General features: G+C 40.8%; 1 protein-coding gene and 1 pseudogene across 2 annotated transcripts in view; both read left to right on the forward strand.

The window, feature by feature from the left end:
- The first annotated feature begins 9,246 nt into the window (after positions 1–9,246).
- LOC132229592 (histidine-rich glycoprotein-like) lies at positions 9,247–18,503 on the forward strand (annotated as a pseudogene).
- Positions 18,504–22,808: 4,305 nt separating this feature from the next.
- LOC132230217 (kininogen-1-like) overlaps positions 22,809–27,482 on the forward strand; it is a 104,485-nt gene continuing 99,811 nt past the window's right edge. Inside the window, exon 1 of one of the 2 annotated variants that reach the window (XM_059687328.1) lies at positions 22,809–23,169. In XM_059687328.1, the coding sequence (XP_059543311.1) occupies positions 22,975–23,169 (195 nt within the window). In that variant the 5' untranslated portion in view covers positions 22,809–22,974. The remainder of the gene's footprint in view (positions 23,170–27,482) is intronic. The other variant, XM_059687329.1, reaches the window with a different exon arrangement.

Below are 27,482 nucleotides of genomic sequence, written 5' to 3' on the forward strand. Positions count from 1 at the left end.
TGCAAGCATGAAAGCTCACCATTAATGAGACACCATAAGTAAAAAGAAAGTTACTTTTACTTGAAATGTATGCATTGCAGCATTGGCCAGAATGTCTCTCTCCAACCTGTTTTGCTAAAAGGCAACGAAGTTGGTTGTTCTGTTTCAAAGAAATTAAAAGTCTTTAATATAGTGATTTATATTCAGCCCACAGGAAAAGCAGACTTTAGCAATGCTTATCCAATTAGAAAAGAAAATCTCTAACTGTGACTTAGATATTGCTCTGGGAGGAAATACAGAGGGAAATGTCCTCCAAATATCTAGGAACTATAATTAAAAACCAATATATGAGGCCTTAAAAAAATAGAAATACAAACCCTAAATGACTTTGAAAAATTATTAGAGAACATTAATTAATAACTTATCTAAAAATATCCATAGGAAAAATTACAAATGTATTCAATATACTTTCGGGTGACTCAAATCTTTGATTTCCCCGAACATTAACTGTTGAAGCTAGGAAGGAGTTAATAAGAATGAGCAGGCAAGCTCCTCAGCCCAAGTAGCCTGGGTACAGCCTGGATTGCCTTTATTAGGACAGATTAATCCTACTGCAAATAGTCCCACTGGAGTCATCTTCCAAAATATAAACTCTCCTACTATTATTGAGTGGGTCCACCTAGGACATCATTCCTCTAAACTGTGGTTACATACATAGAACTCACGGCTCAATTAATACCTCAACTCAGAAAGCTCTGCAGACAGCTTAGAGGAGAAGAACTCCAATGCATCTATCTTCCTCTAACGGGGAAGCAATTAGAAATGTTATTCCAGACTAATTTGAATTAGAAAATTTAAATAAGTGAATATTCAGGGGAACTTGGGTGTCACCTAATAAAAAACAAGTTACTACAATTTTTATATTACACCTGTATTATTTATACTAAAAGAAAATACTAGGTAGGAAACTACTGGAGCATTAACTGTTTCTACTGATGGTTTATCTAATGGTAAAGTTGCTTATCATGCAATGAATTCAGACTGAGTCATTCAGACCAGTCATACTTCTGTGCAAACAATTGAATTTGAAGCTATCAATGCTGCATTGCAGTATTTCCAAGAGCCTCTTAATATTATTTCTGATTCTGCCTCTACTACTGGCCTGATAAACAGAATTGCGACTGCTCAATTAAGATGGCTCAGTGACCAAAGCCTATTTATACTATTTAAACTGGTACAGCAAATTGTACAGCAAAGACAATACCCCTTTTATATTACTCATATCAGGGCTCATACCATCTTGCCTGGTCCTTTAACAAAAGGAAATTCATATGCCAGTCAAAGGTTGCTTTATTAAAACAGGCCACAGAATCTCATCAGCTTTTACATCAGCCTGCCAAAATGTTGTCTAAACAATTCTTAATCACTCCACAGCAGACAAAACAGATGATCAAGGAATGTCCCACTTGCATGTTACATCTTCCTCAAGGGCCTAATACAGGAATTAACCCTCGAGGATTGATAAGGGACCATATCTGGCAATGCATGTAACACACTATAGTCCATTTGGACACTTTGGGGCATTGCATGTCTCTGTAGACACTTTTCCAAAGGTCCTAAGGGCCACTACATATACAGAAGAAATGAAAAACAGGTTATTAATCATTGCCTAGCTGCTTTTGCCATGATGGGAATTACAAAAATTATTAAAACTGATAATGCAAGAACCGAGATGGCGGCGATATAGGCAGACGCGTCCCAGGTCGTGTCCCGGAGCAAATGGAGCGAGCAGCTGAAGCTAGTAACACTCACACCGAATTGGCGAAATTGCTCAGCTGGTGAGAGGGTTTGCAGCCGGGAAGAGCAGAACTCCCCTGGAAAGGTAAAAAAAAAACAGGGATTTGGGCAGGAAAGTTTGCCAGACCTCTGAGCCCAGAGAGTCGGAGGGAGACCGTGTGGCAGACAGCCGCGTCCCTTGGGACAGGCACAGCCCCTGACGGGGGAAAGGAGAACCACGGGATTCCTGGCACCGCTGGGGGAATTGAGATCTGAGTTCTGTGATCACGGAGGACTGAGCCTAAAGGGGGCAGCCTGAAGAGCTGACCTGACCATGCAGTCCCGGTAAGAGAAGAAGCTTACAGAAACCAAGCCTTCCCCGTTTCCGCGGCCGGCATTTGTTTGTTTGTTTTCACTGAATCCTGTTCATGGGACATTTCGGATACAGACACTCACCTGTGCTGAAGAGAGGGAGAGTGTGCTGAGGAGTGGAATCTGGGGAGAGACTGGGGAAAGAGGGGGAGCCGGGAGAGGTGGTAGTGAATTGAGTGCTGAGACACCCCTGAGCCCAGGACTGGGGCAGCCACCCTCTCCCGAGAGTGAGACTCCTCCCCGCAGCCCCCAGGCAAGGAGCACAGCCACATCCAGATTCCACCCTGTACGAGATCAAGGATTAAGATAACCTGATCAGTCCCTGGGAGTTAACAGGGTCTGGCCTATAGGGGGATTTTCAATCCCAGCAACAACATAGCGCCGGTAACTAACTATTACGCAGTCAGCTCTGGGCAGTGAACTTCCACTGGACAGAGAGGCCCTATAGCCTCAGAGGCCAACCCCAGAACACTGCCACCCAGAGGCTGACCCACAAACTGACTCTTTGCTAAACACAAAATAAGGCAGTCTGGGAAATAAATGCGGCATGCTTTAAAATAAGGACTGTGGTTTACAACACAGAGGAACAGTATATCGCAGGGAAACTCAACACTCTCCTGAATACCTGGAAGGTCTAAGGCAAGCCACACTGAAGAATAGAAGAAACGAAGGACCTTCACTACTGCAATTTTTTTTTTCTTTTTTCACTTTTTAACTAAGAAACCAATTTTTTTTCATTTTTTTTCTGTTCTTTTTTTCTTTTCTTTTCTTCTTTTTCCATCACCTGATTTTACCCTTTTAATTACTACCTTCTTATTTTTAACCAGTATTATTACTGCTACCATTTTACCATTTTTTAAAGTGCCATTTTATTTTTTCTTTATTTTATTTTGGGATTAGTGTTCTCCATTCTATTTTCATCGTTATATTATTGGTTGTTTCTAGTTTGCATTCATATCCAGGGAGCTGTTGCTGGAATTTGTTGGGATTAATGGCTGTTCTATAGGAGTATTCTCCTCATATAAAAAGTCTCTTCCCCTCTTCCACTTCATTCTCTCTTTTCGCTCTTTTTTTTTTCTTTTCTTTTCTCGCTTTTATTTTCCCCCCTCCTTTTTCCCAATTTCATTTTTGCACTCCCTTTTTTTGGTCCCTACTTTTCTTCTCCTTTTTCTCTTTTATCTTTTTCGCTTCCTTCTTCCTTATCCCCTAATTCTCTTAATTCAGGTGGTCACCTTTATTTGGAGTTATTAATATCGTGAATATATTTGTGTATAGTGCCTGGTACGTGGTGCCTTGTTGTGTTGTATTTTGTGCCTTTAAATCAACGCAGCAGATCCAAGCAACAGCAACCTCCTGAGCACCACATCCTCTGCTGAGGAACAGCAGCTGTACGTGAAACCTCGCCCCACCAGCCAGAAGAGCCACCACAGCTGTGAACAGCACCCACCAGAGGAGCTGCTGCCAACTGAAGAGCAGCTGCTACCGCAACCGCCCAAAGAGCAACCACAGACCAAGGAGTCACTGCCACCAAGGGAGCAACCACTGAACGACTCAACGTCTAAATATGTCAGTGAGATCAAACATGGGTAGACAAAGAAACCCCCAAAGGAAAGAGAAGGAGGACTCTCCAGAAAAGCAGCTAAGTAATACAGAGGCATGCAACATGACAGATAAAGAATTCAGAATAAGGATCCTAGAGTGCATAAACCGGATGGAGGAAAAAATCGACAACCTCTGCAAGAAGCAAGAAGAAACAGATGAAAAAATCGATAACATATGGAAGAAGCTAGAAGAAACAGATGAAAAAATCGATAACATATGGAAGAAGCTAGAAGAAACAGATGAAAAAATCAACAACCTAAGTAAGACCCAAGAAGAAATGAAGAGTGATATAGCTGCAATGAAAAACTCCATTGAAAGTATCAACAGTAGACTAGGAGAAGCGGAGGACCGAATTAGTGAATTAGAAGACAAGGAAGCAAAACACACCCAAAATGTACTGCAATTGGAGAAAAAAATTAAAAGACAGGAGGAGAGCCTAAGGGAGCTTTGGGACAACATGAAACGAAACAACATACGAATAATAGGAGTACCAGAACAACAGAAGGATGAACAAGGATTAGAAAACCTACTCGAAGAAATAATATCAGAAAACTTTCCTGAGGTGGGGAAGAAAAAAGTCACACAAGCCCAGAGAGTCCCAAACAAGGTGAACCCGAAAAGACCCACACCAAGACACATCATAATCACCATGGCAAATGTTCAGGACAAAGAGAGAATCTTACAGGCTGCAAGAGAGAGACGGAAAGTTACATACAAGGGATCTCCCATTAGATTGTCAAATGATTTCTCAACAGAAACACATCAGGCCAGAAAAGAATGGACTGAAATTTACAAAGTGATGCAAAGCAAAGGACTGAATTCAAGAATACTCTATCCAGCAAGGCTATCATTCAAACTTGAAGGGGAAATAAGAAGCTTCACAGACAAAAAAAGGCTAAGGGAGTTTGTCACCACCAAGCCAGCAATGCAAGGAATGCTAAAGGGACTGGTATAAAAATAAGAAATAAAAAGCTCAGAAAGAAAACAGCCACACAAAAAAAGAAATGGCTACAAACAAGTACCTTTCAATAATAACTTTAAACGTAAACGGACTAAATGCTCCAACCAAAAGACATCGAGTGGCTGAATGGATAAAAAAACATGACCCATACATCTGCTGTCTACAAGAAACCCACCTCATTAGAAGGGACTCACACAGACTGAAAGTGAAAGGATGGAAAAATATCTTTCAGGCAAATGGAAAGGAAAAGAAAGCTGGGGTAGCAATACTTATATCGGACAAAATAGACCTCAAAGTGAAGGCCATAACAAGAGATAAGGAAGGCCACTTCATAATACTAAAGGGATCAATACAACAAGAAGATATAACCCTGGTAAACATATATGCACCCAATGTAGGAGCACCCAAATTCATAAAAAAACTGCTGGAAGATATCAAAGGAGAGATCAACAACAATACAATCATAGTAGGAGACTTTAATACACCACTGACAGCACTGGATAAGCCCTCTAAACAAAAAATCAGCAAAGATACAGCAATCCTAAATGACTCACTAGATCAGATGGACTTAATAGACATCTTCAGAACACTTCACCCCAAAGCCAGGGAATACACATTCTACTCAAATGCTCATAAGACATATTCAAAAATAGACCATATATTGGGTCACAAGCAAAGTATCCCCAAATTCAAGAAGATAGAAATCATAAAAAGCATCTTCGCAGACCACGATGGCATAATATTAGAAATAAACTACAATAAAAACAACCCAAAATACTCAAACACCTGGAAGCTGAATAGCATGCTATTAAATATTGATTGGGTTACCAATGAGATCAAAGAAGAAATTAAAAACATCCTGGAAACTAATGATAATGAAAACACAACAATCCAAAACCTATGGGACACATTGAAAGCAGTCCTGAGAGGGAAGTTTATAGCTCTACAGGCCTATCTCAAAAAACAAGAAAAAATGGTAGTAAATCATCTAACTCTACAACTCAAAGAATTAGAAAGAGAGCAACAAGAAAACCCCAGAGTGAGCAGAAGGAAGGAGATAATAAAGATTAGAGCAGAAATAAATGACATAGAGACCAAAAAAACAATACAGAAAATCAATGAAACCAAGAGCTGGTTCTTTGAAAGGGTAAACAAGATTGATAAACCTCTAGCCAGACTCACCAAGAAGCAGAGAGAGAGGACCCAAATAAATAAAATCAGAAACGATAGAGGCGAAATAACAACAGACCCCACAGAAATACAAATGATTGTTAAAAAATATTATGGACAGCTTTACTCCAACAAACTAGACAACCTGGAGGAAATGGACAAATTCCTAGAAAAATACAACATTCCAAAACTCAATCAGGAAGAATCTAAAAATCTCAACAGGCCAATAACTATGGAAGAAATTGAAGCAGTCATCAAAAAGCTTCCATCAAACAAAAGCCCAGGACCAGACGGCTTCACAGGGGAGTTTTACCAAACATTCAAGGAAGAACTAAAACCTACCCTCCTCAGACTACTACAAAAAATTCAAGAGGAAGGAACACTTCCAAGCTCATTCTATGAAGCCAGCATCACCCTAATACCAAAACCAGGTAAAGACAACACAATGAAAGAGAATTACAGGCCAATATCCCTCATGAACATAGATGCCAAAATCCTCAACAAAATCTTAGCAAATCGGATCCAGCAGTACATCAGAAAGATCATACACCATGACCAAGTAGGATTTATCCCAGGGATGCAAGGATGGTACAATATCCGCAAATCAATAAACGTGATACATCACATAAACAAATTGAAAGAAAAAAACCACATGGTCATATCAATTGATGCAGAAAAAGCATTTGACAAAATTCAACACCCATTTTTGATAAAAACTCTCAGCAAGGTGGGAGTAGAGGGATCATACCTCAACATAATAAAAGCCATATATGACAGGCCCACAGCCAACATCATACTCAACGGACAAAAACTAACACCATTTCCCCTAAGAACAGGAACAAGACAGGGATGCCCCCTCTCACCACTCCTGTTCAACATAGTACTGGAAGTGTTAGCCATTGCAATTAGACAAGAAGAAGAAATAAAAGGCATCCATATTGGAAAAGAGGAAGTAAAACTGTCCTTATTTGCAGACGACATGATATTATACATACAAAACCCTAGAGATTCCATCAAAAAGCTACTAGACTTAATACATGAATTTGGCAATGTAGCAGGATACAAAATTAACCCCAAGAAATCTGAGGCATTTCTATACACCAATAGTGAACTTTCAGAAAGAGAGATTATAAAAACAATCCCGTTTACCATTGCACCAAAAAAATTAAGCTACCTAGGAATAAACTTAACTAAAGAGGTAAAAGACCTCTACTCAGAAAACTACAGGACGTTGAAAAAAGACATAGAGGAAGACATAAACAGATGGAAGAACATACCGTGTTCATGGATTGGTAGAATCAACATCATTAAAATGTCCATACTACCCAAAGCAATCTATAAATTCAACGCACTTCCCATTAAAATACCAATGGCATACTTCACAGATCTAGACCGAACTCTCCAAAAATTCATCTGGAATAAAAGAAGACCCCGAATAGCTGCAGCAATCCTGAAAAAGAACAAAGTAGGTGGGATCTCAATACCAGATATCAAGTTGTATTATAAAGCCACTGTTCTCAAAACTGCCTGGTACTGGCACAAGAATAGGCATATAGATCAATGGAATAGAATAGAGATCCCAGAAATCGGTCCGAACCAATATGCTCAATTAATATTTGACAAAGGAGGCAAGAACATACAATGGAGCCAAGATAGTCTCTTCAATAAATGGTGTTGGGAAAATTGGACAGATACATGCAAGAAAATGAAACTAGACCACCAACTTACACCATACACAAAAATAAACTCAAAATGGATAAAGGACTTAAATGTACGACAGGAAACCATAAAAATTCTAGAAGAATCCAAAGGCAACAAAATCTCAGACATATGCCGAAGCAATTTCTTCACTGATACAGCTCCTAGGGCACTTGAAACTAAAGAAAAAATGAACAAATGGGACTACATCAAAATAAAAAGCTTCTGCACAGCAAAAGAAACCATCAACAAAACAACGAGAAAACCCACTGTGTGGGAAAACATATTTGCCAATGACATATCTGATAAGGGCCTAATCTCCAAAATTTATAGGGAACTCATACAACTTAACAAAAGGAAGATAAACAATCCAATCAAAAAATGGGCAAAGGACCTAAATAGACACCTTCAAAAGAGGACATTCAGAAAGCCAAGAGACATATGAAAACATGCTCAAAGTCACTAATCATCCGAGAGATGCAAATCAAAACAGCAATGAGGTACCATCTCACACCTGTCAGACTGGCTATCATCAACAAATCAACAAACGACAAGTGCTGGAGAGGATGTGGAGAAAAAGGAACACTTGTGCACTGCTGGTGGGAATGCAGACTGGTGCAGCCACTATGGAAGACAGTATGGAGTTTCCTTAAAAAACTGAAAATGGAACTCCCATTTGACCCTGTGATCCCACTTCTAGGAATATATCCCAAGAAACCAGAAACACCAATCAGAAAGGATATATGCACCCCTATGTTCATAGCAGCACAATTCACCATAGCTAAGATCTGGAAACAGCCTAAGTGCCCATCAGTAGATGAATGGATTAGAAAACAGTGGTACATCTACACGATGGAATACTATGCTGCTGTAAAAAGGAAGGAACTCTTACCATTTGCAATGGCATGGATGGAACTGGAGAGCATTATGCTAAGTGAAATAAGCCAGTCAATAAAGGAAAAATACCACATGATCTCACTCATTCATGGACAATAGAGACCATTATAAACTTTTGAACAATAATAGATACAGAGGCAGAGCTGCCTCAAACAGATTGTCAAACTGCAGCGGGAAGGCCGGGGAGGGTTGGGGGGCAGGAGGTAGGGGGGTAAGAGATCAACTAAAGGACTTGTATGCATGCATATAAGCATAACCAATGGACATAAGACACTGGGGGATAGGGGAGGCTAGGGGACTGTCTAGGGCGGGGGGATAAAATGGATACATATGTAATACCCTTTGTAATACTTTAAGCAATAAAAAATATATATATATATATAAAAAAAACTGATAATGGACCTGCATACACAAGCTGTCATTTCCAGCAATTTTGTCACAAATAGAAAATTCAGCACATTACGGGAATTCCATACAATTCCCAAGGACAGGCAATTATAGAAGGCCAACATCAGTGGCTGAAATACCAACTCGAAAAACAAAAGGGGGAATAGTGGTGAAATATTCTGTAAGTAGACTACACCAAGCCTTAAGTACTTTAATTTTTTTTACTTGTAACACTGATGGCAAGACACCTATGGTATTACACTGGTGTCAGAATAAGCCAAAGGAAAATGGTCTGGTTTATGGAAGGGTCCCTTTATTAACCTTTGGTCAAGGATATTCTTATGTATTTTCAGAAAACTCCTTCAAGCCCATTTAAATTCCTGCAAGGAATATTAAACTTCACCATGGATTCAAGAGAGGAACTCACCAGATTAATGAGGACCTTGCATCTGGAGCCTCATCCTGTACCTGTGGCTGCAGACAATTGACTACTCCAGTCACAGATAGCAGTAGCTGAGAGCAACAAGCTAAAAATAAGGAATAGGATAAAGAGACAGAGGAGAAAGTCCAAAGATGACCTGAGGGATGGTAAAGAAGCCTTGTCATGCTAGCAGTCATCAGTTGTGTGATGGTGCAGGTTGCCCAGGACAAACCCAGAGAAGGTCGAACCTGTATTGTCATTGCCCAGTTTGTCCACCATCCAGGTCTCCAATATCATTGCTGTCATATCACAGGGGACAGTGATTGAGAAGGGGACCCATAAACAACTGATGTCCCAGAAAGAAGCTGACTACAACCTAGTTCCTTAGATGCCTGGCAGCAATTTAAAAAGGACATAAAAGAACTCAATCCTTTTCATTGGATCTCCTTACATTTGCCTCTTAGCATAACCATTATTGTCTGTCTCATTTTTGTACTTATATGTTTATTTCTAGTCTGCAGATGCAGAATGAAGAGTCTTAAAAGGACTCAAGCACTACGGAAGGCATACACTTTTCAATATTTATTAGGAAAACAAAAGGGGAGAGATGCTGAGGCCAACTGCTTTCACAATACTGTCATAAAAGTGTACCAAGGAATGTGGAAGGCCAATGGATCTTGGGCAGTAACAGGATGGTGTTGACATAGCGGTGGCTCAAAACAATTTCCTGACCTAATAGCCTCAAAGTGAATGTTTACTGGGCCTTACTGATATTTACTGAACTTTACTGACCTTTGAGAAAGTCTGTCTGCTACTGTTTGCTAGGCTTTACTGAGGGCGAGATGTGTATCTAAAATTGAAGAATAAGTGGATAAGGCCAGGTTTCAGTGTGCCTCTCCAAGAGAGACGAGAGAGGTCTCTACCTGGCCCCCCATGTTTTCTAAATTCATATATCTTATATAGTATTTTCATTAGTGCATCAGTCTCTTCTTCAGATCCTGAACCCCACTGCAAAAGGTTGCAGCAGGGATCATTCAGTTTACACAATAAAAATGTATAAAGACTGATTCGGCAATATTGTGTGTGTGACTGGATGTGTGAGTGTGTGTTTAAAAAGTTTCTATACAATTCTCTGCTGTGGTATACCATAGCAAGGGATGATTTTCCCATTTTAACAACATAAAGACATTCACTGCAACTCTGCTTTCCATCCTTTGGATCACATTTAGATATTCCTATGCTGTGAGTCACATAGGCTGCAATGCTACTGTGTCCCTGGCTGGGAATGCTCTAGACCTGATCAATAAAGGACGATCCAATGACCTCCTTTTTCAGTTGCTGTGAGTCACTGATACCCACTTGGACAGAGCGGTAAGGAATTGCGAATGGCAGAGCTATGTTGGGAAACCGTGCACCTGGGGCAAGGTTGACTCTAGCCACTAAGCCTATTGCTTTACATAATGGAATGGCCTTGGTCAGGGTTTTCTGTTTGGTTTCTGCTGCTGCTCTAGATTGTTCTTTTTTTTTTCAAACTAACGTCTGTTATTAGTATGTCCTTAACTATGAATCAATCAGTGAATACTTATAAGCACTGACATTGAGTCCAATCAAAAGCTAAGTGCTTTAAAAGAAAAAATTAGAATGAACTGTAAGCCTTTCTCTTAAGGAAATAAGAATCAGCTCACACATTCACACACACACACACACACACACACACACACACACACACACACACACACACTGTGTAAGGTAGGATATATTTAAGTGACCGAGTGACTATTATTGATGCTGGACAATCTAACGAAAGATCTATTACCATGGAATGAGAGAATGCTTCATTTGGGAAATCCAAATGAAGCAGGACTTGAACAGGAAGTTGGGCTGAGTTAAAGGCATTCCAGGAATCTTCCAGGAATACCACCTCTATGTGGGTAAGAAATCAGGAAGGAGATTGTTAGGGAGAAATTAGACACAAGCAGGGGAATTCCAGAAGTTCTATGTGAGATTTGCACAGCAAGCAGGGTGGAAGAAAGAATGTAGGCTTATCCTGATGCAAAGCAAGCCTACGCTCTTCACTTTGATCAGCAATTTTCAACCAGTGTGCCACAAGAATTTTTAAAACATGCAATACCTGACTATTTAGTCAGGGGCACTGATCTCTTGTCACTTAGATTGTCAAGTGAAAAAAGGACAACAGACAACATACAACCCACCAAAGCCGTCCAATGTGAATTAATCAAAATTACACCTTTGTTGTTGTTGTTGTTGTTTTGTCAGATCAGCAAAAAAATATATTTGTGTGTGTTTGCACCAGAATTTTAGTAATTAGTTTATATGTGCCATGAGATGAAAATATTGAAAATCGCTGACATACATTATATACTTATTTGAAATAGATTTGAGGGATTCTTAGAGATGAGTAGGGAGGCCTCTTTTCCCCACTCCCCAAAACAACCTACCCTTTGGAGGAACCACCAAAAATCAGGGAGGTCAGAAAATAGAGCATCACAGATGACAAGCTGATAACGTGATGCTTGTTAAATTATTAGATGTGGAGGCTCTACAGGTTGCAGAAAATGAGTGCAGGGACCCGAGATTCAACCGGCAACTTAGTGACTACTAGTGCCAGTCCAAGATTGCTGCCACATTATAGGACACAGGATGAATTAGCCCAGGGCTACCTCTGAGTGGGGGCAGGGAGCACAGTGTGCCTGAGGAGATGGATGCAAGTGACATGGACTTGAACTAGAAAGCTATATGACGTGTTCAGGAATGAGGAAATGAAGACAGACAAAGGCAGTGGGATTTATGGCAATGAGAAGGAAGAAAAGACATGAGACATTTCAAAGAAAGACCATTCAAGGCCTGGTGACTGGATAGCAAAAGCAAAGAAAGGAATTAAAGTTGATGTCACATTTTTTTCAGGCAAAGACTAAGGCAAGATATAACTAATGGCGTCATTGACAAAAGGAAAGATAAATTGAGAGAGGTAGCTGGTTTGTAAGAGAAGAGCTGATTTTAGGTTTGGGCAAGTTGAAATTAAGGCAAGAAGTCCAAGTTCAGGAAAGAGCTGGGTGAGAGGACACAATTGTGCATACAGATTGGAGCTCCTGAAGTGGTTGTCATCAGTTATAATTTCTAGGTTTACATCTTCAACATCTCCATCCAAACAAGTGGTCCTAGTTAGTGATTGTTTTTTAAAGCTCATGAACAGAAGCAACATCATGACCAATTAACAATAACATTTGGAAGTATATTTTCAAGCTACTTATTCAAATAATTAGTTCAAATGACACAAAAGTAGACATCTGCAATTATTTGGAAAGAAATAGAAATTCTGTTTAAGAAATCAAGAGACTGTTTCTAATGAAAACATACTGGGCTCCCACATGTTATACTGCTGCTTTCTTGGAATTTTTCAGGAATCCACAGATGTCTACTATTTTGCCTTAGAAGTGAAAGAATCCAACTGCCCAGTCCAATCCAGGATACACTGGGATGACTGTGAGCCAAATATTTCTAGATATCCACCTGATATCGTAAGTAAACGTGGTACCATTCTCCTCATTTTATTATTCTTGACTTCTGTCTACTCTGTTTTCTCAGGATAGCTGTATGCCACAGCAAAAGTGGAAGGCCGTTTCTGTCTTTTGACTCATCAAGATTACGTCAACCTTGAGTAATATTCTCTTGAGAGCCATACCTAGAAACCCAGTTCAAGATATGTCAGTGGGGCTTGTTATAGAATAAGCAGCTATAACCTTGTGCAAATCGCCTAATGTTGCTAGATGTCTGTCTCCTCAGCTGTAAAACTAAGAGGAGGAGGTTGGAGTAGATAAACTCTAAGGTCCTATCTGGCCCTTACAGTATATGGGTCTGGAACATATTAACTTGTAATTGTGTCCCATGAAGACTGGTCCCATGAGCAGGATTAGCTAAAAGGGATTAACTTTAATTGTGATGAGGAATGGGATCTTGTGCTGCTTTTCACATGGGTAATCAGATCCCAGGCTGTCTGCCACAGGAGAAGAACACAAAGATGAAAAACCACAGATCTAAGATTTTAGTTCCAGAAAATAAGACACTTACATACCTATAAATTTAGCATTTTTTTCTTCTTGAAAATGTGTGAGATATGGCCATGATCTGTTTAAACAATTTATCTGTGGTTCCCATGAGGGTTTTGGGTGCCTATGGCATCTAACTCACAGATACAAATTAAGAAAATATAAGTTTGAAAGAGGATTTGTTGAGAAACCACAAATAAATTTTAAAGGATAATACGGTATGTTGCATCACTTTTTTTGTGTCTTCATATTCAACCCGAAGAAAGCAGTACACAATTATAAACTCTTTCTTACAGATGATTGGACAGTGTAAGGCAATAGCTACAACATTTGAGTGAATTTCAGGATCTTAGAGTGAATGACTTCAACTGCACCACAAGCTCTGGTATGATAATCTGTTAAAATACTACTTAATTCTAGATTGATATAAAATTCAATCATACGGTGATATTTACATATAATACTATGATGTACATATCAAAAATGGACTCTACCTATGCTCATGGACTTGATTATTCCTCTCTCCTCTGAAAAGAGTTGCAAGAGGGTTTCCTCCTGTTATTGATACACTTCTCAAGAAATTAAATATATTAAAATAGAAAGTTACACAAGGCAGCATAGCATCATTATAGAGAACATGGGCTCTGTCTGGGGTCAGATTGGCTTGAATTTGAATCCCAGTCTCATAATTTACTAGTTTCATGGTCTTGAGAGGAAGTTATTTAACCTCTCTAAGGATTCCTCATGTGTAAAATAAAGATAATAATAGTATAAGCTTTTTGGGTCTTTGTTAGAATTAAATAAGATGCTCTGGGTAGTACACTTCCAAATTACTTAGAAATATGCTCACTTCAAAATCTAAAACTTGTGTATTAATACTACAGTTTACACAGAAGTCTCATTTAATCTCATAACAAGACTATGAAGAATATGAGACTTTCTATTTTAGAGTTAAAAGAGGTTCAAAGAGGTTAAATTACTTGGCCTAAAAAAAAAAAAACACAGCCAAAATGTGATGACCTTAAACCTACACCAACAGTGTTGACTCTAAAGTCCATGTTCTTTTATTTACTTTTTCCAAGAGAATTATCACAGAGTTCCTTTAAAAATAACAAATTTCAGCATAATTCAATATACAAAAACTCAGCAGACTGAGCTGTATCTTCTCTCTCTGGGCAAAACTTCATTTTAATGATGCTCTCCCTCCTTGGCAGAGATAGGAAGAGTTCATTCAAATATTCACACTTTATCAATGCTGGGGTTGGGGCATCTGAATAGGGTAACAATTGAAAATTGAGCACAAGGATCTGGGTTTAAATTCAGCTCTGCTGCTGATTAGCTGATTTGCTGGAAGAACTCCCTTAGCCTCTCCAATGCTCAATTCACCTGTCTGTAATACAAGAGCTATTGTTATTGTTTCCACCATGCATATATGTATTAAGTCATGGCATTGACAGTGCTGTTTAGCCACAAAACTACCATTTTCTTTCTCCAGTCTTTTCTGCATTGGCCAATATTAACGACAGCCCTGTACTCTTGGATTTCTTTGAGGAGACTGAGGTCTACAGAAAACAAGCAGACAAAGTCCTTGAGATGTACAAAAAGGAGAATGGTGACTTTGCCTCTCTCAGAGTGGACCAAGGGGAGAGAGTTGGCAGAGGCATGAGTTTCCACTAATATCCAGCTGGAGTCTGAGGGCCCAGGCTCCAACCTCACAGGCGCAAATTCAGTTGCATTGACCCTCTCCCCACTGGCCTCCTTGGGCCAGATGATTTTTATTATTATAATTTTTAACTTATTGGTAACCTTCAATATAATATTAGTTTCAAGTGTACACAAATTCAAAAAGATACATGCATCCTTACATTCATTGCAGCATTATTTACAATAGGCAAGATATGGAAGCAACCTAAGTGCCTATCAATAGACTAGATAAAGAATATGTATTATATATTTATAATAAAATATTAGCTTAAAAAAAACTAATCTAACCATTTGTGACAAGGTAGAGGGTATGATCTAAGTGAAATAAGCCAGACAGAGAAAGACAAAAATCTGCTGCTTTGTTTGTTTGTTTGTTTGTTTGTTTTAAAACAATAGCAAATTTACTGAGGTGTAATTGACATGCAATAAACAGCACATACTTAGAGTATACATATGTTAGAATTTGATAATATGTATCAAATATGTTAGAATTTGGTAATTCTGACATATGTATATGCCAATGAATACAACACCACACTTAAGATAATGAACCTATCCATCACCCCAAATAATTTCTTGGACCCCTTTGTTATGCTTCCTTCTTGACCAACCCCTCTTACCTCCACCCCTGGGAATGAATTTGAGTCAAATTTATTATATAAAGATATTTAAAATAATATACAAAATATTTTATGAGAATATCAGTGTGTAGAAACTTTTGTTCTACACACAAATATTCTTCACAGTATTTTTATATCAGGAAAAAATAATTCAAACATCCATGTGACAAACCAAAAAGGAGGGCAGGTATATCACCATGGGCATGGCTGCACAGATTTTTTAAAAAATATTAAATCTGAATAAGGATCATGAAGAGATGAAGTGCTCATCTTTTAGGAGTAAGAGATGCTTATAACATAGAGTCACAGAACTCTGTTGAGAGCCTAAATTATAAGGCACTAATTTTCCAAATGTTGATCTACAGATGAGTACCATTCTGTAATGTAATTTTATTACTTTATATGGAAATGAGAAAATTAAGATAATAAGAAAAATTGTTTGTGGTATAACATATTACATATAAAAGAACCATCCTTTATTCTGAAATTATCTTTCTGACAGTTGTTATATTATACTAGAGGCCCGGTGCACAAAAATTTGTGCACTCGGGGGGGAGGGGAGGTCCCTCAGCCCAGCCTGTGCCTCTCGCAGTCTGGGACCCCTCGGGAGATAACAACCTGCTGGCTTAGGCCTGCTCCCGGGTGGCAGAGGGCAGGCCTAATCCCTAGGTGCAGCCTCTGGTCGGGCTCAGAGCAGGGCCGATTGGGGAATTGGGGCACCGCTCCCTGTCATGCACAGAGCAGGGCAGATTGGGAGGTTGCGATGCCACCCTCAGTCACGCTCAGGGTAGGACCTATTAGGGTGTTGGGGCACCGCCCCCTGTCACACTCAAGGCAGGGTCGATGGGGAGGTTGTGGTGCCACCGCCTGTCACGCACAGAGCAGGGCCAATCAGGGGATTGGGGCGCTGCCCCCTGTCACCCGCAGAGCAGGCCTGATCAGGGGGTTGGGGTGTCGCAACTGTCACACTCAGGGCAGGGCCAATGGGGAGGTTATGGCTCTACCCTGTCACACACAGAGCAGGGCCCGTGGGGTGGGGGGGTTGTGGCCCCGCCCCCTGTCACACACAGAGCCACAGGGCGATCAGGGGGTTTGGGCGCTGCCCCCTGTCATGCTGATTCCAGTGCCAGTAGACCTCCCGGCTCCGCTGATCCCGGTGCTGGGAGGCATATTACCCTTTTACTATATAGAATAGAGGCCTGGTGCATGGGTGGGGGCTGGCTGGTTTTCCCTGAAGGGTGTCCCGGGTCAGGGTGGGGGTCCCCACTGGGGTGCCTGGCCAGCCTGGATGAGGGGATGATGGCTGTTTGCAGCTAGTCACACACCCTTTAGGGTGGGGGTCCCCACTGGGGTGCCTGGCCAGTCTGGGTGAGGGGCTGAGGGATGTTTTCAGGCTGGGACTGAAGCTCCCAACTGCTCCTTTTTTTCTTTTTTCTTTTTTTATTCTGAGCCAGCTTTAGCTCTGAGGCTCCAGCTCTTAGGCCTCCGCTCCTGAAAGCAGGTGTCTGGTTTGTTTAGGTTCTACAATCAAAACTCTGTATCAACTCCAGGTATGAGATCCCAGCTAGCTGAAAGCTGGTTTCTGGGGTTTTGTTTAGCTTCTATTTTTGTAACTATGTTTCAAACTGCCAGCTCAGAGGCCTGCAGCAGCAGGCGGGGAACGTTGGAGTCCTCCATCACTGAAGCAAGCAAGCCTCATGTTAGTTTCAAGCTGCCTGGCTGCCGGCCGCCATCTTGGCTGGCAGTTAATTTGCATATCACCCTGATTAGCCAATGGGAAGGGTAGCGATTGTACGCCAATGACAATGTTTCTCTTTTATTAGATAGGATTATTGCTATTGTGAAATGATGGTGGTAGATGATAATTTTTCTTTGTATTTTAAAAGCCAACTTTCCTAGATAAAAATTTGAGAACCCTTCTTTGATATCCTACTTTTAAAATTTATTTCTGCAATCCAAAGTATGGACTTAGTTGAATTAAATCAAGTTAAACATCTAATTTCTTCTTTACATGATGATATTCACTTTTCTGTGTCCTTCACCAGAAACATAGAAACATCAGTGATGTTCAACCCCATTTGGACCATCTCCTACACTCTGGAGGCCATGGGCATTCCTCTGCTGGCAAGCCTCCATTTACACGCAGTAGATCCAGATATAACCTCCATCCCCACAAGTCACATAAACCTGGATGCCCAACTCCTCTGGATGTCAAAAATCACTCAGACAGACCACCACTTCAAGAAGAAGCTCCTTCATGACTGCCCCCTTCAAGATGTCATCTTCTCCATTTTGGCACCAATGACACACATGAACCCTTCATAATCATAAATCCAATGAGCACCATTCCCATGGACACTGTCCTCATGAGCACCATCCTCATGGACACCATCTCCATCGACATCGTCCCCATGGACACCATCCCCATGGACACCATCTGCATGGACAGCATCCCAATGGCCATGGTTTTAATGACCATGGTCCCTGTCACCCACCACCCCAGAGGCAAGGCCACCAACATCACCATCACCATGGCCATGACCCACCACCTAAGCACTCAGAAGAAAGAGGTCCAGGCAAAGGACACTTTCCTTTAAAATGGAGACAAATTGGATATGTTTACCAACTCCCTCCACTAAAAAGAGGTGTAGTTCTTCCTCTTCCTGAAGCCAGTTTTCTTAGCTTCTCATTGCTAAACGACAACCATCCTCTAAAGCCAAAAATCCAGCCTTTCACTCAATTAGCCTCTGAATTATGTCCAGGGATGTTCAAGAGTGAATTTTCCCGTTTCAAAGTTTTTTGAAGAGACAGTTCCAAAAACAAATCTGAGTTCCTTGAAAAATCAGTAATGGTCTGAATTAGAACCATAAATAAAATGTAACCAACAATAAATGCAACATTGCAAGTTATTGAAATCTTAACTTTCCTATTCAGAATAGGACAAAATGTGGGTAGGGTGAAGATGATAAGAGAAGAACAAGAATAATGGAGAGGAGAGGAAACAATCTCCATGTTCCAAGTCAAAAGCTCATTCTCTCACTGGCTGCTACACCACTCAAAACAAACCTCTGATCCTCAGAAATTCTTTACTTCCTGGGCTCAGCTCCTTTAATTCTAGCATTGTTCCTCTTTTAGTATTTATGTTGTAGCTGGGCATGCCAAGAAATTATGTATGGTCATATAAAGTATTGTTCTTATAAAGTGATCCAAATTCTCTCCTACTTCTTATTTCTAGTTTTCTAAATTCTCTTTATTTTGGGAAATAAGTTCTTAATTTAGTTATAAAGTAAAAACAGCTCAGGATATAATTTTCAAAGAAGTTCATAGGCATGAATCATGACCATAAATTCAAATGCCCTAGAAATAACACTTTGTTTTCAAAACATTAATTTATATTTCAAGTTGCCATCCTGCTGGGATAATAGGATACTTAACCTCAGTCCTCTTAGAGTTTCCCTCCCTGCTCCTCCCCACACAAAGTTATGCCACAGCTCAAGAGTCTCACATAGTCCCAGATGTTTGTGTGGTAGGCATGAGATGGTCTGGTTCTTCATCACTGGTTTACCAGGTCCCTCTACTAAGAGATGCTTACTACCCTGCTCACATCACTCTTTCGTCTAGTGTATCTGCTTCTTCTGAATCAAACTGGGGATGCAGGAGTCTCTGTAAGACTACTGATGAACATGACTGCCAAAAATACCATATTCATCTCCCTCTGGGATCTTGCTGTCTTTCAGGGTACATGTCCAGAAAGCACGGCTGAGTGTCCTCTGCTTCCAAACCCCCAGATTCCTGTGTTCTTCTCATACCTTCTCCCATGTTAGGGGCTATTCTAGTCTCAGAAAGTTTTCTCTATTCATTTTTGAGGCCAGGGGACTCTATTTTCACATTTTCTTTTTCTTTTCCTTCTTTCCAAACCAGATTCAAGCATTTAGACTCAAGCTAATAAGACTTTAGATTCTCTCTATCTGACTAATTGAAGCAGTTCACGTGTGTGGTGGTGGCAGCAGGTAGATTCTAATGGGGAAAGGGAGAGAAAGAAAAAATATTAAGGGCGAAAGAGACTTGGGTAAGTTATTGAGCTGGGAAGAAAGAGGGACCCAAAAGATGCAGAAACTGAGTGGGAGATGACTGATGTGCATGGTCCAGGAGGAGTGGAAAGGAGCCCAAGGCTGATCACAGTGGGTGCTTCAAGTGAAGACTCAGAAACAGGACCTGGAGGAAGGTGATCAAAGGATGCAAACTTCCAGTGTTAAGAGAAGTGAGGAGAAGGTGAATTTTACAGAATTGTGACTATAGTTATCACTGCTGCATTATATATAGGAAAGATGCTCATAGAGTATATCCTAAGAGATCTCATCACAAGAAGAAATCTTTTCTTTTTATCATATCTGTATGAGATAATTAATGTTAACTAAACCTATTGTAATCATTTCAGAAGATATGTAAATCAAAGCATCATGTGGAACACTTTAAACTTGCACAAGGATGTATGTCAATTATCCTATCTAATAAAGAGGGAATATGCTAAATGACCCTCACACTGTCGCAAAGATGGCAGCGCCCACAGCCAATAAGGAGGGAATATGCTAATTGTTCACCACACCCTCAAATATGGTGGCGCCAACAGCCACAAGATGGCGGTGTCCAGGCCCCTACTCCCCGACAGAGCAGCAAGTGTGCGGCAAGGCCAGGCCCGCTCTGCATGCCTGCCTCTGGAGTCCCCCAGGCCCCTCAGTCCTCCAGCCGCCCAGGGCTGCCTGAGGCTCAGGTAACCAGGGCCAGTCAAGGCTTGCGCTGCCACCATTGGCATCAGCAGAGGTGTAATGGTGGCGTCACCTTCCCCTGACCACCAGGTCACCTCCTGCCTCTGAGGGCTCCTGGCCTGCGAAAGGGGGCAGGCCGGGCTGAGGGACCCCCGCTCCAGTGCATGAATTTTCATGCATCAGGCCTCTATTTTCTTAATAAAATTAGAATGTGGCAATGGATTCAGGCAGTATAATAAATAGAAAATCATGTGACTTGAAGAAGGCCCGTTTGAGTTCTAATCCCAGTCTTACAATTTATTGATTATGAGATACTAAGAAAGTCATTAAACCTCTTTGGGACCCATTTTCCTTTTTTAAAAAATGTTGATGGTGGCAGCCCATTTCCTCTTTCTCCCTAGAGTACAGCTAGATGTCATTTCTTGAAACCACATGATGATACCCAAAATATTTAATAATATTTAATAACCCAAATGACACCAACACTGACCAACAGAGCAGGTACAACAGCCAGTCAGAATGGTCGCCAGCTGTAAACCATCAGGGAGGCTCCAGGCAAATGTCTGCTCTGCAGAATCACATTCCTCCGGAGGCAAGAACGCAGGGTTGGCTGCTTAGATAGAGAGTAAAGAAAGGTGAAATCTAAGAAGACCAGAAAAAAAAATGCATAGCTCAATAACTCACAGGAGGATTTCAGTGGTGTTTTCTAATTTATAAAGTACTTTCACAAATATTGCTTGAGTTATTGAAAATAGTACCTGGAAAACATGGGATTGAATATTCTTAATTCAGGTCCATTAAATGCATTTATAATATGCAAACACAGTTGCTACAGCTAAATAATGGGGTAAGAAACAATCCCTACTGTAGTAAGCTTACATTGTACTAGAGATTTAGACAAGATACCATTGATTGTTCCTTTTCTAGATTTGTTTTATTGCACAATAGCTACAAAAGTGTTTGTTATAGTCAGTAAATTGGGACTGGGATTAGAACCCAGATCAGCCTTCTCCAAAGTCACATGCTTTTCTATTTATTATGCTGCCTGTATACACTGGCAAGTCCTGTTTTTGAATCTTCACTTGAAACACCCACCCTGATCAGCCCTGTGCTCCTTTCCAACTCCTCCTGGACCATGCACATCAGTCATCTCCTCCCTCTCCCACCCTCAGCTTCTCCATCTTTGCAGGTCCCTCTTTCTTCCAAGTCTAAGAACTTACCCAAGTCTTTTTCATCCTTAGTTTCATTTCCTACATCTCCCACCACCCGCTGGCCCTGCCACACACACACTGAATCTACCTTCTGCCATCATCACACACCTAAAACTGCTTCACTCAGTCAGGGATTCTTAACCAACCAGCCCTAATATTAGATATAATTTATATGAACAAATTACCATGCTCTGAACATATATTATCTCATTACTCCTCATAAAACCTCATAAGACATTATGATAGTTCATTTTTCCAGATGAGAAATTGGAGGCTCAGAAAGGCTATATGACCCTGATTTGCTCAGGATCATATAGCAGTTAAGTAGCAGAGCTGGTGGGAATCAAGGTTGAGCTTACTGCCAAACTCATGTTCCTGCCACTCTGCTACAAGGCCATCATTCATCTCCAATTGATCCCTCTTTTCCAGGGGCTCTCAGGGAGATTGACTTGCCAAGCGAGGTACCCGATCACCAACACCAAAAAGGTTAACACCTTTTTTGGGGGAAGAGGGAAAGACTTAAAGGCAAACATCTACTAACCCTTATCTTTAACCTACCTTTAGACTTCCTCTCCCTGAATAGTCTAACTTCATCTGAAAGGCCACTTAGGCTTGGTGAATGAAAGACCCCTATAAAGTCCACCAAACCAGAAACAAGAAGGAAAGGCAGGTTAAGGAGGCTTCACAAAAACCATCTCCCCTGAAGTTTCTACATTGTCTTTTCTGCCCTGGGAACATTTTCCTTTCTACAGCAGATCCAGTTGAGTGGAGGGAGGCTGGCTTAGCCAGAGACCAGATAGGATGCCCACTTTTTATTTTCAGTCATGCCCATGTCCTGGTGAGACTCCCTGCACTCACTATGTCCCTGTGCATGTGCTCTGCAGGAGTGCATAGAAATTTTATTGAAAGGGGTCTGCACATGGTTGCATTGTTGTCACATGTAGTGACCTTCATACATAGCTTTGGAAAAGTCATTTGGGAAAGGGAATAACAGGTGGTGTGTTTTTTTCTCCTTCTTAATTAGATTGTACTCTGATCTGCTATACAAACTTGTGCAATTGCCTGGAAATGTGCTCACACATGCTTCCCAAATAAGAACAAGGATGTCAATGACCCAGTGTTATAATGGAGCAGCCTGAGATCTGCTTGGGTAATCCAGCAGAACCATTTGTCCTTTTGTAATAAAGCAAATAGTGGAGGGCAGCAGGAAGCCAAGCAGAACCCTAAAGTGCCAAGACAGACAGAGGAGAGACAGAAGAGATAAGAGGCTGAAGAGGGTTAACATCAGCCTCCAAGTTAGCTTCCAATTCTTGGTGAAACTCCCAGAGGGAGACTGACAAATCATGAAGTTACTTGCCATCATTTTCCTTTGTTCCAGGCTGTTAACAAGTTTCGCCCAAGAGGACCAACCACAAGAAGTTGACTGCAATGATAAGGATGTATTTAAGGCTGTGGATGCAGCTCTGAAGAAATACAATGATGGAAGAAAAAGTGGCAACCAGTTTGTATTGTACCGCATAACCGAAGTCATCAAGACGGTAAGAGAGTTGTCTTTAACCTTGAGGTCATTTGGGATTTGTGCTATCACTTGAACCCAGGACACACACACACACACACACACACACACACACACACACCCCACATCACACAGAAAAAAACCTGATAATTAAAGTTAGAGGCTTAGAAAAGACCAACCCTACCCTCTCGGCTGGGAATTGGGCAGGGTAGTCCTCAGGCCTCCAAGGTTGGCCTCCTGGGTAGTCAGAGTACTGGTATTCTAGGCTGAAATTAAAGAAAGGTAGATGGAGTCATTTGAAAGGGACTACGTAGAGTGGGAAAATCCAGAAACTCAGTCAGGCCACAGCAAGAGAATTTTCTGGTGACAGGCCTTAAAGACTTCCAGACCTCAAAGGGGAGGAGTTCTTTAAGGGGGTATGACTAGCATATACTGTATAATCTCACACATAAATTGAATCTAAGAAAGTCAAACTTAACAGAAGCAGAAAGTAGAAAGGTGGTTGCCAGGGACTTTGGAATGGGAGAAATGGGGAGGTGTTTGTCAAGGGTACAAACTTTCAGTTATAAGAAAAGCCTGGTAGCTTAGCTCAATGGATGAGCATCAACCTATGAACCAGGAGGTGGTGGTTCAATTCCCGCTCAGACACATGCCTGGGTTGCAGGCTTGATCCCCAGTGTGGGGTGTGCAGCCAATCAGTGATTCTCTCTCATCATTGATGTTTCTATCTCTCTCTCCTTTTTCCTTCCTCTTTGAAATCAATAAAAATATATTTTAAGAAAATAAAATGAGTAAGTCCTGGGGTTCTAATGTACAGCATGGTGAATAGAATTAATATTACTGTATTGTATGTTTGAAATCTGCTAAAGGGCTAGATTTTAAGAGTTCTCACCACACACAAAACAGGTAATTATGTGAGTTGACAATGTGTTAATTAGCTTATTTGTGGTAATCATTTCACAATGTATACATATACAAATCATCTTTTTGTATATCATAAATATATGTAATTTATTTATTCATCAATAAATATGCCTCAATAAATTATACCTCAATAAAACTAGGGTGAATGAGGGACAGTAGGGTATGTCAAGAAGAGTCAGAAAAGAAGTTAATGTAGTTCTACTATATTAGATAAAATATCTACCATGAAGTCCTGATGGCTGAATGCATCAAGGGTAACAGCAATGTTCTAGTTGGTTTAGAATATTATTTATCACTGATGGATACACTCAGGTTGAAGATAAATCCTGACAGGATGTGTGATTCCAAGAAATACTACTGGATGCATCAAAACTATTAGGTTGGGGGGATGGGATGGAGGGTTTAGTTGTGATTTTGTTGTTGTTGTTGTTATTGTTGTTGTTTATATAAAAACATTCAGAATGATGAAACTGAAAGAGAAAAAAATCAAACAACCTTTAGCTTTATTTCTCTTTAAAGTCAATCACCATCTCTTGATAAATGAAAGGTTAAGCAAACTGGGCTCAGTGGACCAGTCTTCTCTCCAAGGACATCCCCAGGAAGAGTTTGCCTGGGTGACTTTGAAAACAAGCAAATCAGACACAACACAAGAACACTTAAAGAATTTATATGGCATTATGTATCTCTGTGATGGTGCATTCCACAGGACATATGCATATTTGACACACTGCCTTGTTGCATAACTGATCTATTTATTATCGCATATAGACATCATAATGTCATTGAGGGAGTGACACCACAGGGCATTATAAATACGTGGTCCCATGGATGCTCTTTTTTGCACTGTGCTTGACATCCAAAGCCCAATGACCTTACTCATATACCATAATTCTCTCCACCAACTTTTTTCAACTCCTTTAATTCATTACATTCTGTGTTTTCCACTTTTTGTTGTTCCAGTTCAAACAATTAACTAGGGGGACTAAATAACTACCTTGATTTTCTTCTTTGTGGTCTTTTTCCTGAACGTTGGGGCCCAGTCTTTGGCTGCATCTGTACAATGATCTTGGACACTGTACAAAAGGCATCAAAAAGGATCATATGACTTGTTGTCTAGCCTTAGTCAATAAACCTGTGGGATATATATGGATATAGATATAGATATAGATATAGATATAGATATAGATATAGATATATAGATTTTTTACAGAGAGGAAGGGGCAGGGATAGAGATTTAGAAACATCGATGAGAGAGAAACATCGATCAGCTGCCTCCTGCACACTCCCTGCTGGGGATGTGCCCGCAACCAAGGTACATGCCCTTGACTGGAATCGAACCTGGGGCCCTTGAGTCTGCAGGCTGATGCTCTATCCACTGAGCCAAACCGGTTAGGGCAACCTGTGGGACTTTTAAAGAAAAGTGCACATGTAAACGTCCTGCATCCAGCATTGTTGAGCTGTCATCAACGTTCTTGTGTCTATTCTACTGTTACAATATTAGGTAAATATGGAAGCAAAGCCATTCCACGGGTCATTTTTAAAAAAGGAATTCTGGTTCTGTTTTCTAAAGAAATGTAGAAATACTTTTAATTTGGATCTATTTATAGCTTCAGCTTTCTTCAGCTGCCAATGTGTTATCCATCTTTAGCCTAAAAACCTGGCATAAGAGATTTTTGTTTATTCGCATATGATCCTCTTAGACCCTATTATATTTAGAAAATTAACATCTTTCTTTGGGGGAAATTCTTGGTTATTCTGCCATAACAGAATATGTATTAACTTATAGATTCAGTGGTTCGATACCTATTTAATCACATGCTGATATTCCAGAAGGATTTCTTGCATGGGTGAAAATAAAGATGAGTGTCGAAACCAAGATGGCGGCATAGGTTAATGCCGGAGATTGCTGCCCTCGAACAACCACTTCAGAGATATAACTAAAGGACAGAACGGACATCATCCAGAACCACAGGAAGGCTGGCTGAGTGGAAATTCTACAACTAGGAGGAAAGAGAATATCATACCCAGACTCAGAGGAGGCGCAGTGCTGAAGTGAAATACTCAGGTGTGGAGTGCGCGCGCGGAGCGGGCTGGCGGCGAAGGGCGCGGTTGTTGTTTTCAATCCTGAGGGAGTTTCAGACTCTGAGCTCCAGATCTGGGCGAGTCTCTGAGGTTTGCAGCCATTGCTGGGACTCTGAGAGGCAGAGCCCCTGGGGAAGGAACTGACAGCAGCCATAACTGCTTGCTCCACCTGCCCTGTAGATCCCCGGGGACCCACCCCGCCCAAGCCCTGCACAGAACCATTTGCCGGATAGCCTCAGGCAAACGCTAGATTAGCACTACCCTAGAGATCCAGCACAGAAGCCCTCCCACTGCAGACACAGCAGACTCTCATAGCCAGTTAGCCTGGAGGTCAAATCACCCCTGGTATTGCCGACATCAATCAAGGCTTAAAGGCAACAAGACTGCGCACAAAGACCACTAGGGGGTGTGCCAAGAAAGCATAAAAAATGCGGAGACAAAGAAACAGGACAAAACTGTCAATGGAGGATATTGAGTTCAGAACCACACTTTTAAGGTCTCTTAAGAACTGTCTAGAAGCTGTCGATAAACTTAGTAAGGCCCTCGAAAAGACTGGTGAGACCTCCGATAAATGTAGTGAGATCCTCAAGAAATCTAATGAGACCCTCGATCTTGTGATAAAGAACCAACTAGAAATTAAGCATACACTGACTGAAATAAAGAATATTATACAGACACCCAACAGCAGACCAGGGGAACGCAAGAATCAAGTCAAAGATTCGAAATGCGAAGAAGCAAAAAACACCCAACTGGAAAAGCAAAATGAAAAAAGAATCCGAAAATACGAAGATAGTGTAAGGAGCTTCCGGGACAGCTTCAAGCGCACCAACATCAGAATTATAGGGGTGCCAGAAGATGAGAGAGAGCAAGATATTGAAAACCTATTTAAAGAAATAATGACAGAAAACTTCCCCCACCTGGTGAAAGAAATAGACCTACAGGTCCAGGAAGCGCAGAGAACCCCAAACAAAAGGAATCCAAAGAGGACCACACCAAGACACATCATAATTAAAATGCCAAGAGCAAAAGACAAAGAGAGAATCTTAAAAGCAGCAAGAGAAAGAAACCCAGTTACCTACAAGGGAATACCCATACGACTATCAGCTGATTTCTCAACAGAAACTTTGCAGGCCAGAAGGGAATGGCAAGAAATATTCAAAGTGATGAATACCAAGAACCTACAACCAAGATTACTTTATCCAGCAAAGCTATCATTCAGAACTGAAGGTCAGATAAAGAGCTTCACAGATAAGGAAAAGCTAAAGGAGTTCATCACCACCAAACCAGGATTATATGAAATGCTGAAAGGTATCCTTTAAGAAGAGGAAG

Source organism: Myotis daubentonii, chromosome 3 (genome assembly GCF_963259705.1).
Source record: "Myotis daubentonii chromosome 3, mMyoDau2.1, whole genome shotgun sequence".
Classification (NCBI taxonomy): Eukaryota; Metazoa; Chordata; class Mammalia; order Chiroptera; family Vespertilionidae; genus Myotis; species Myotis daubentonii.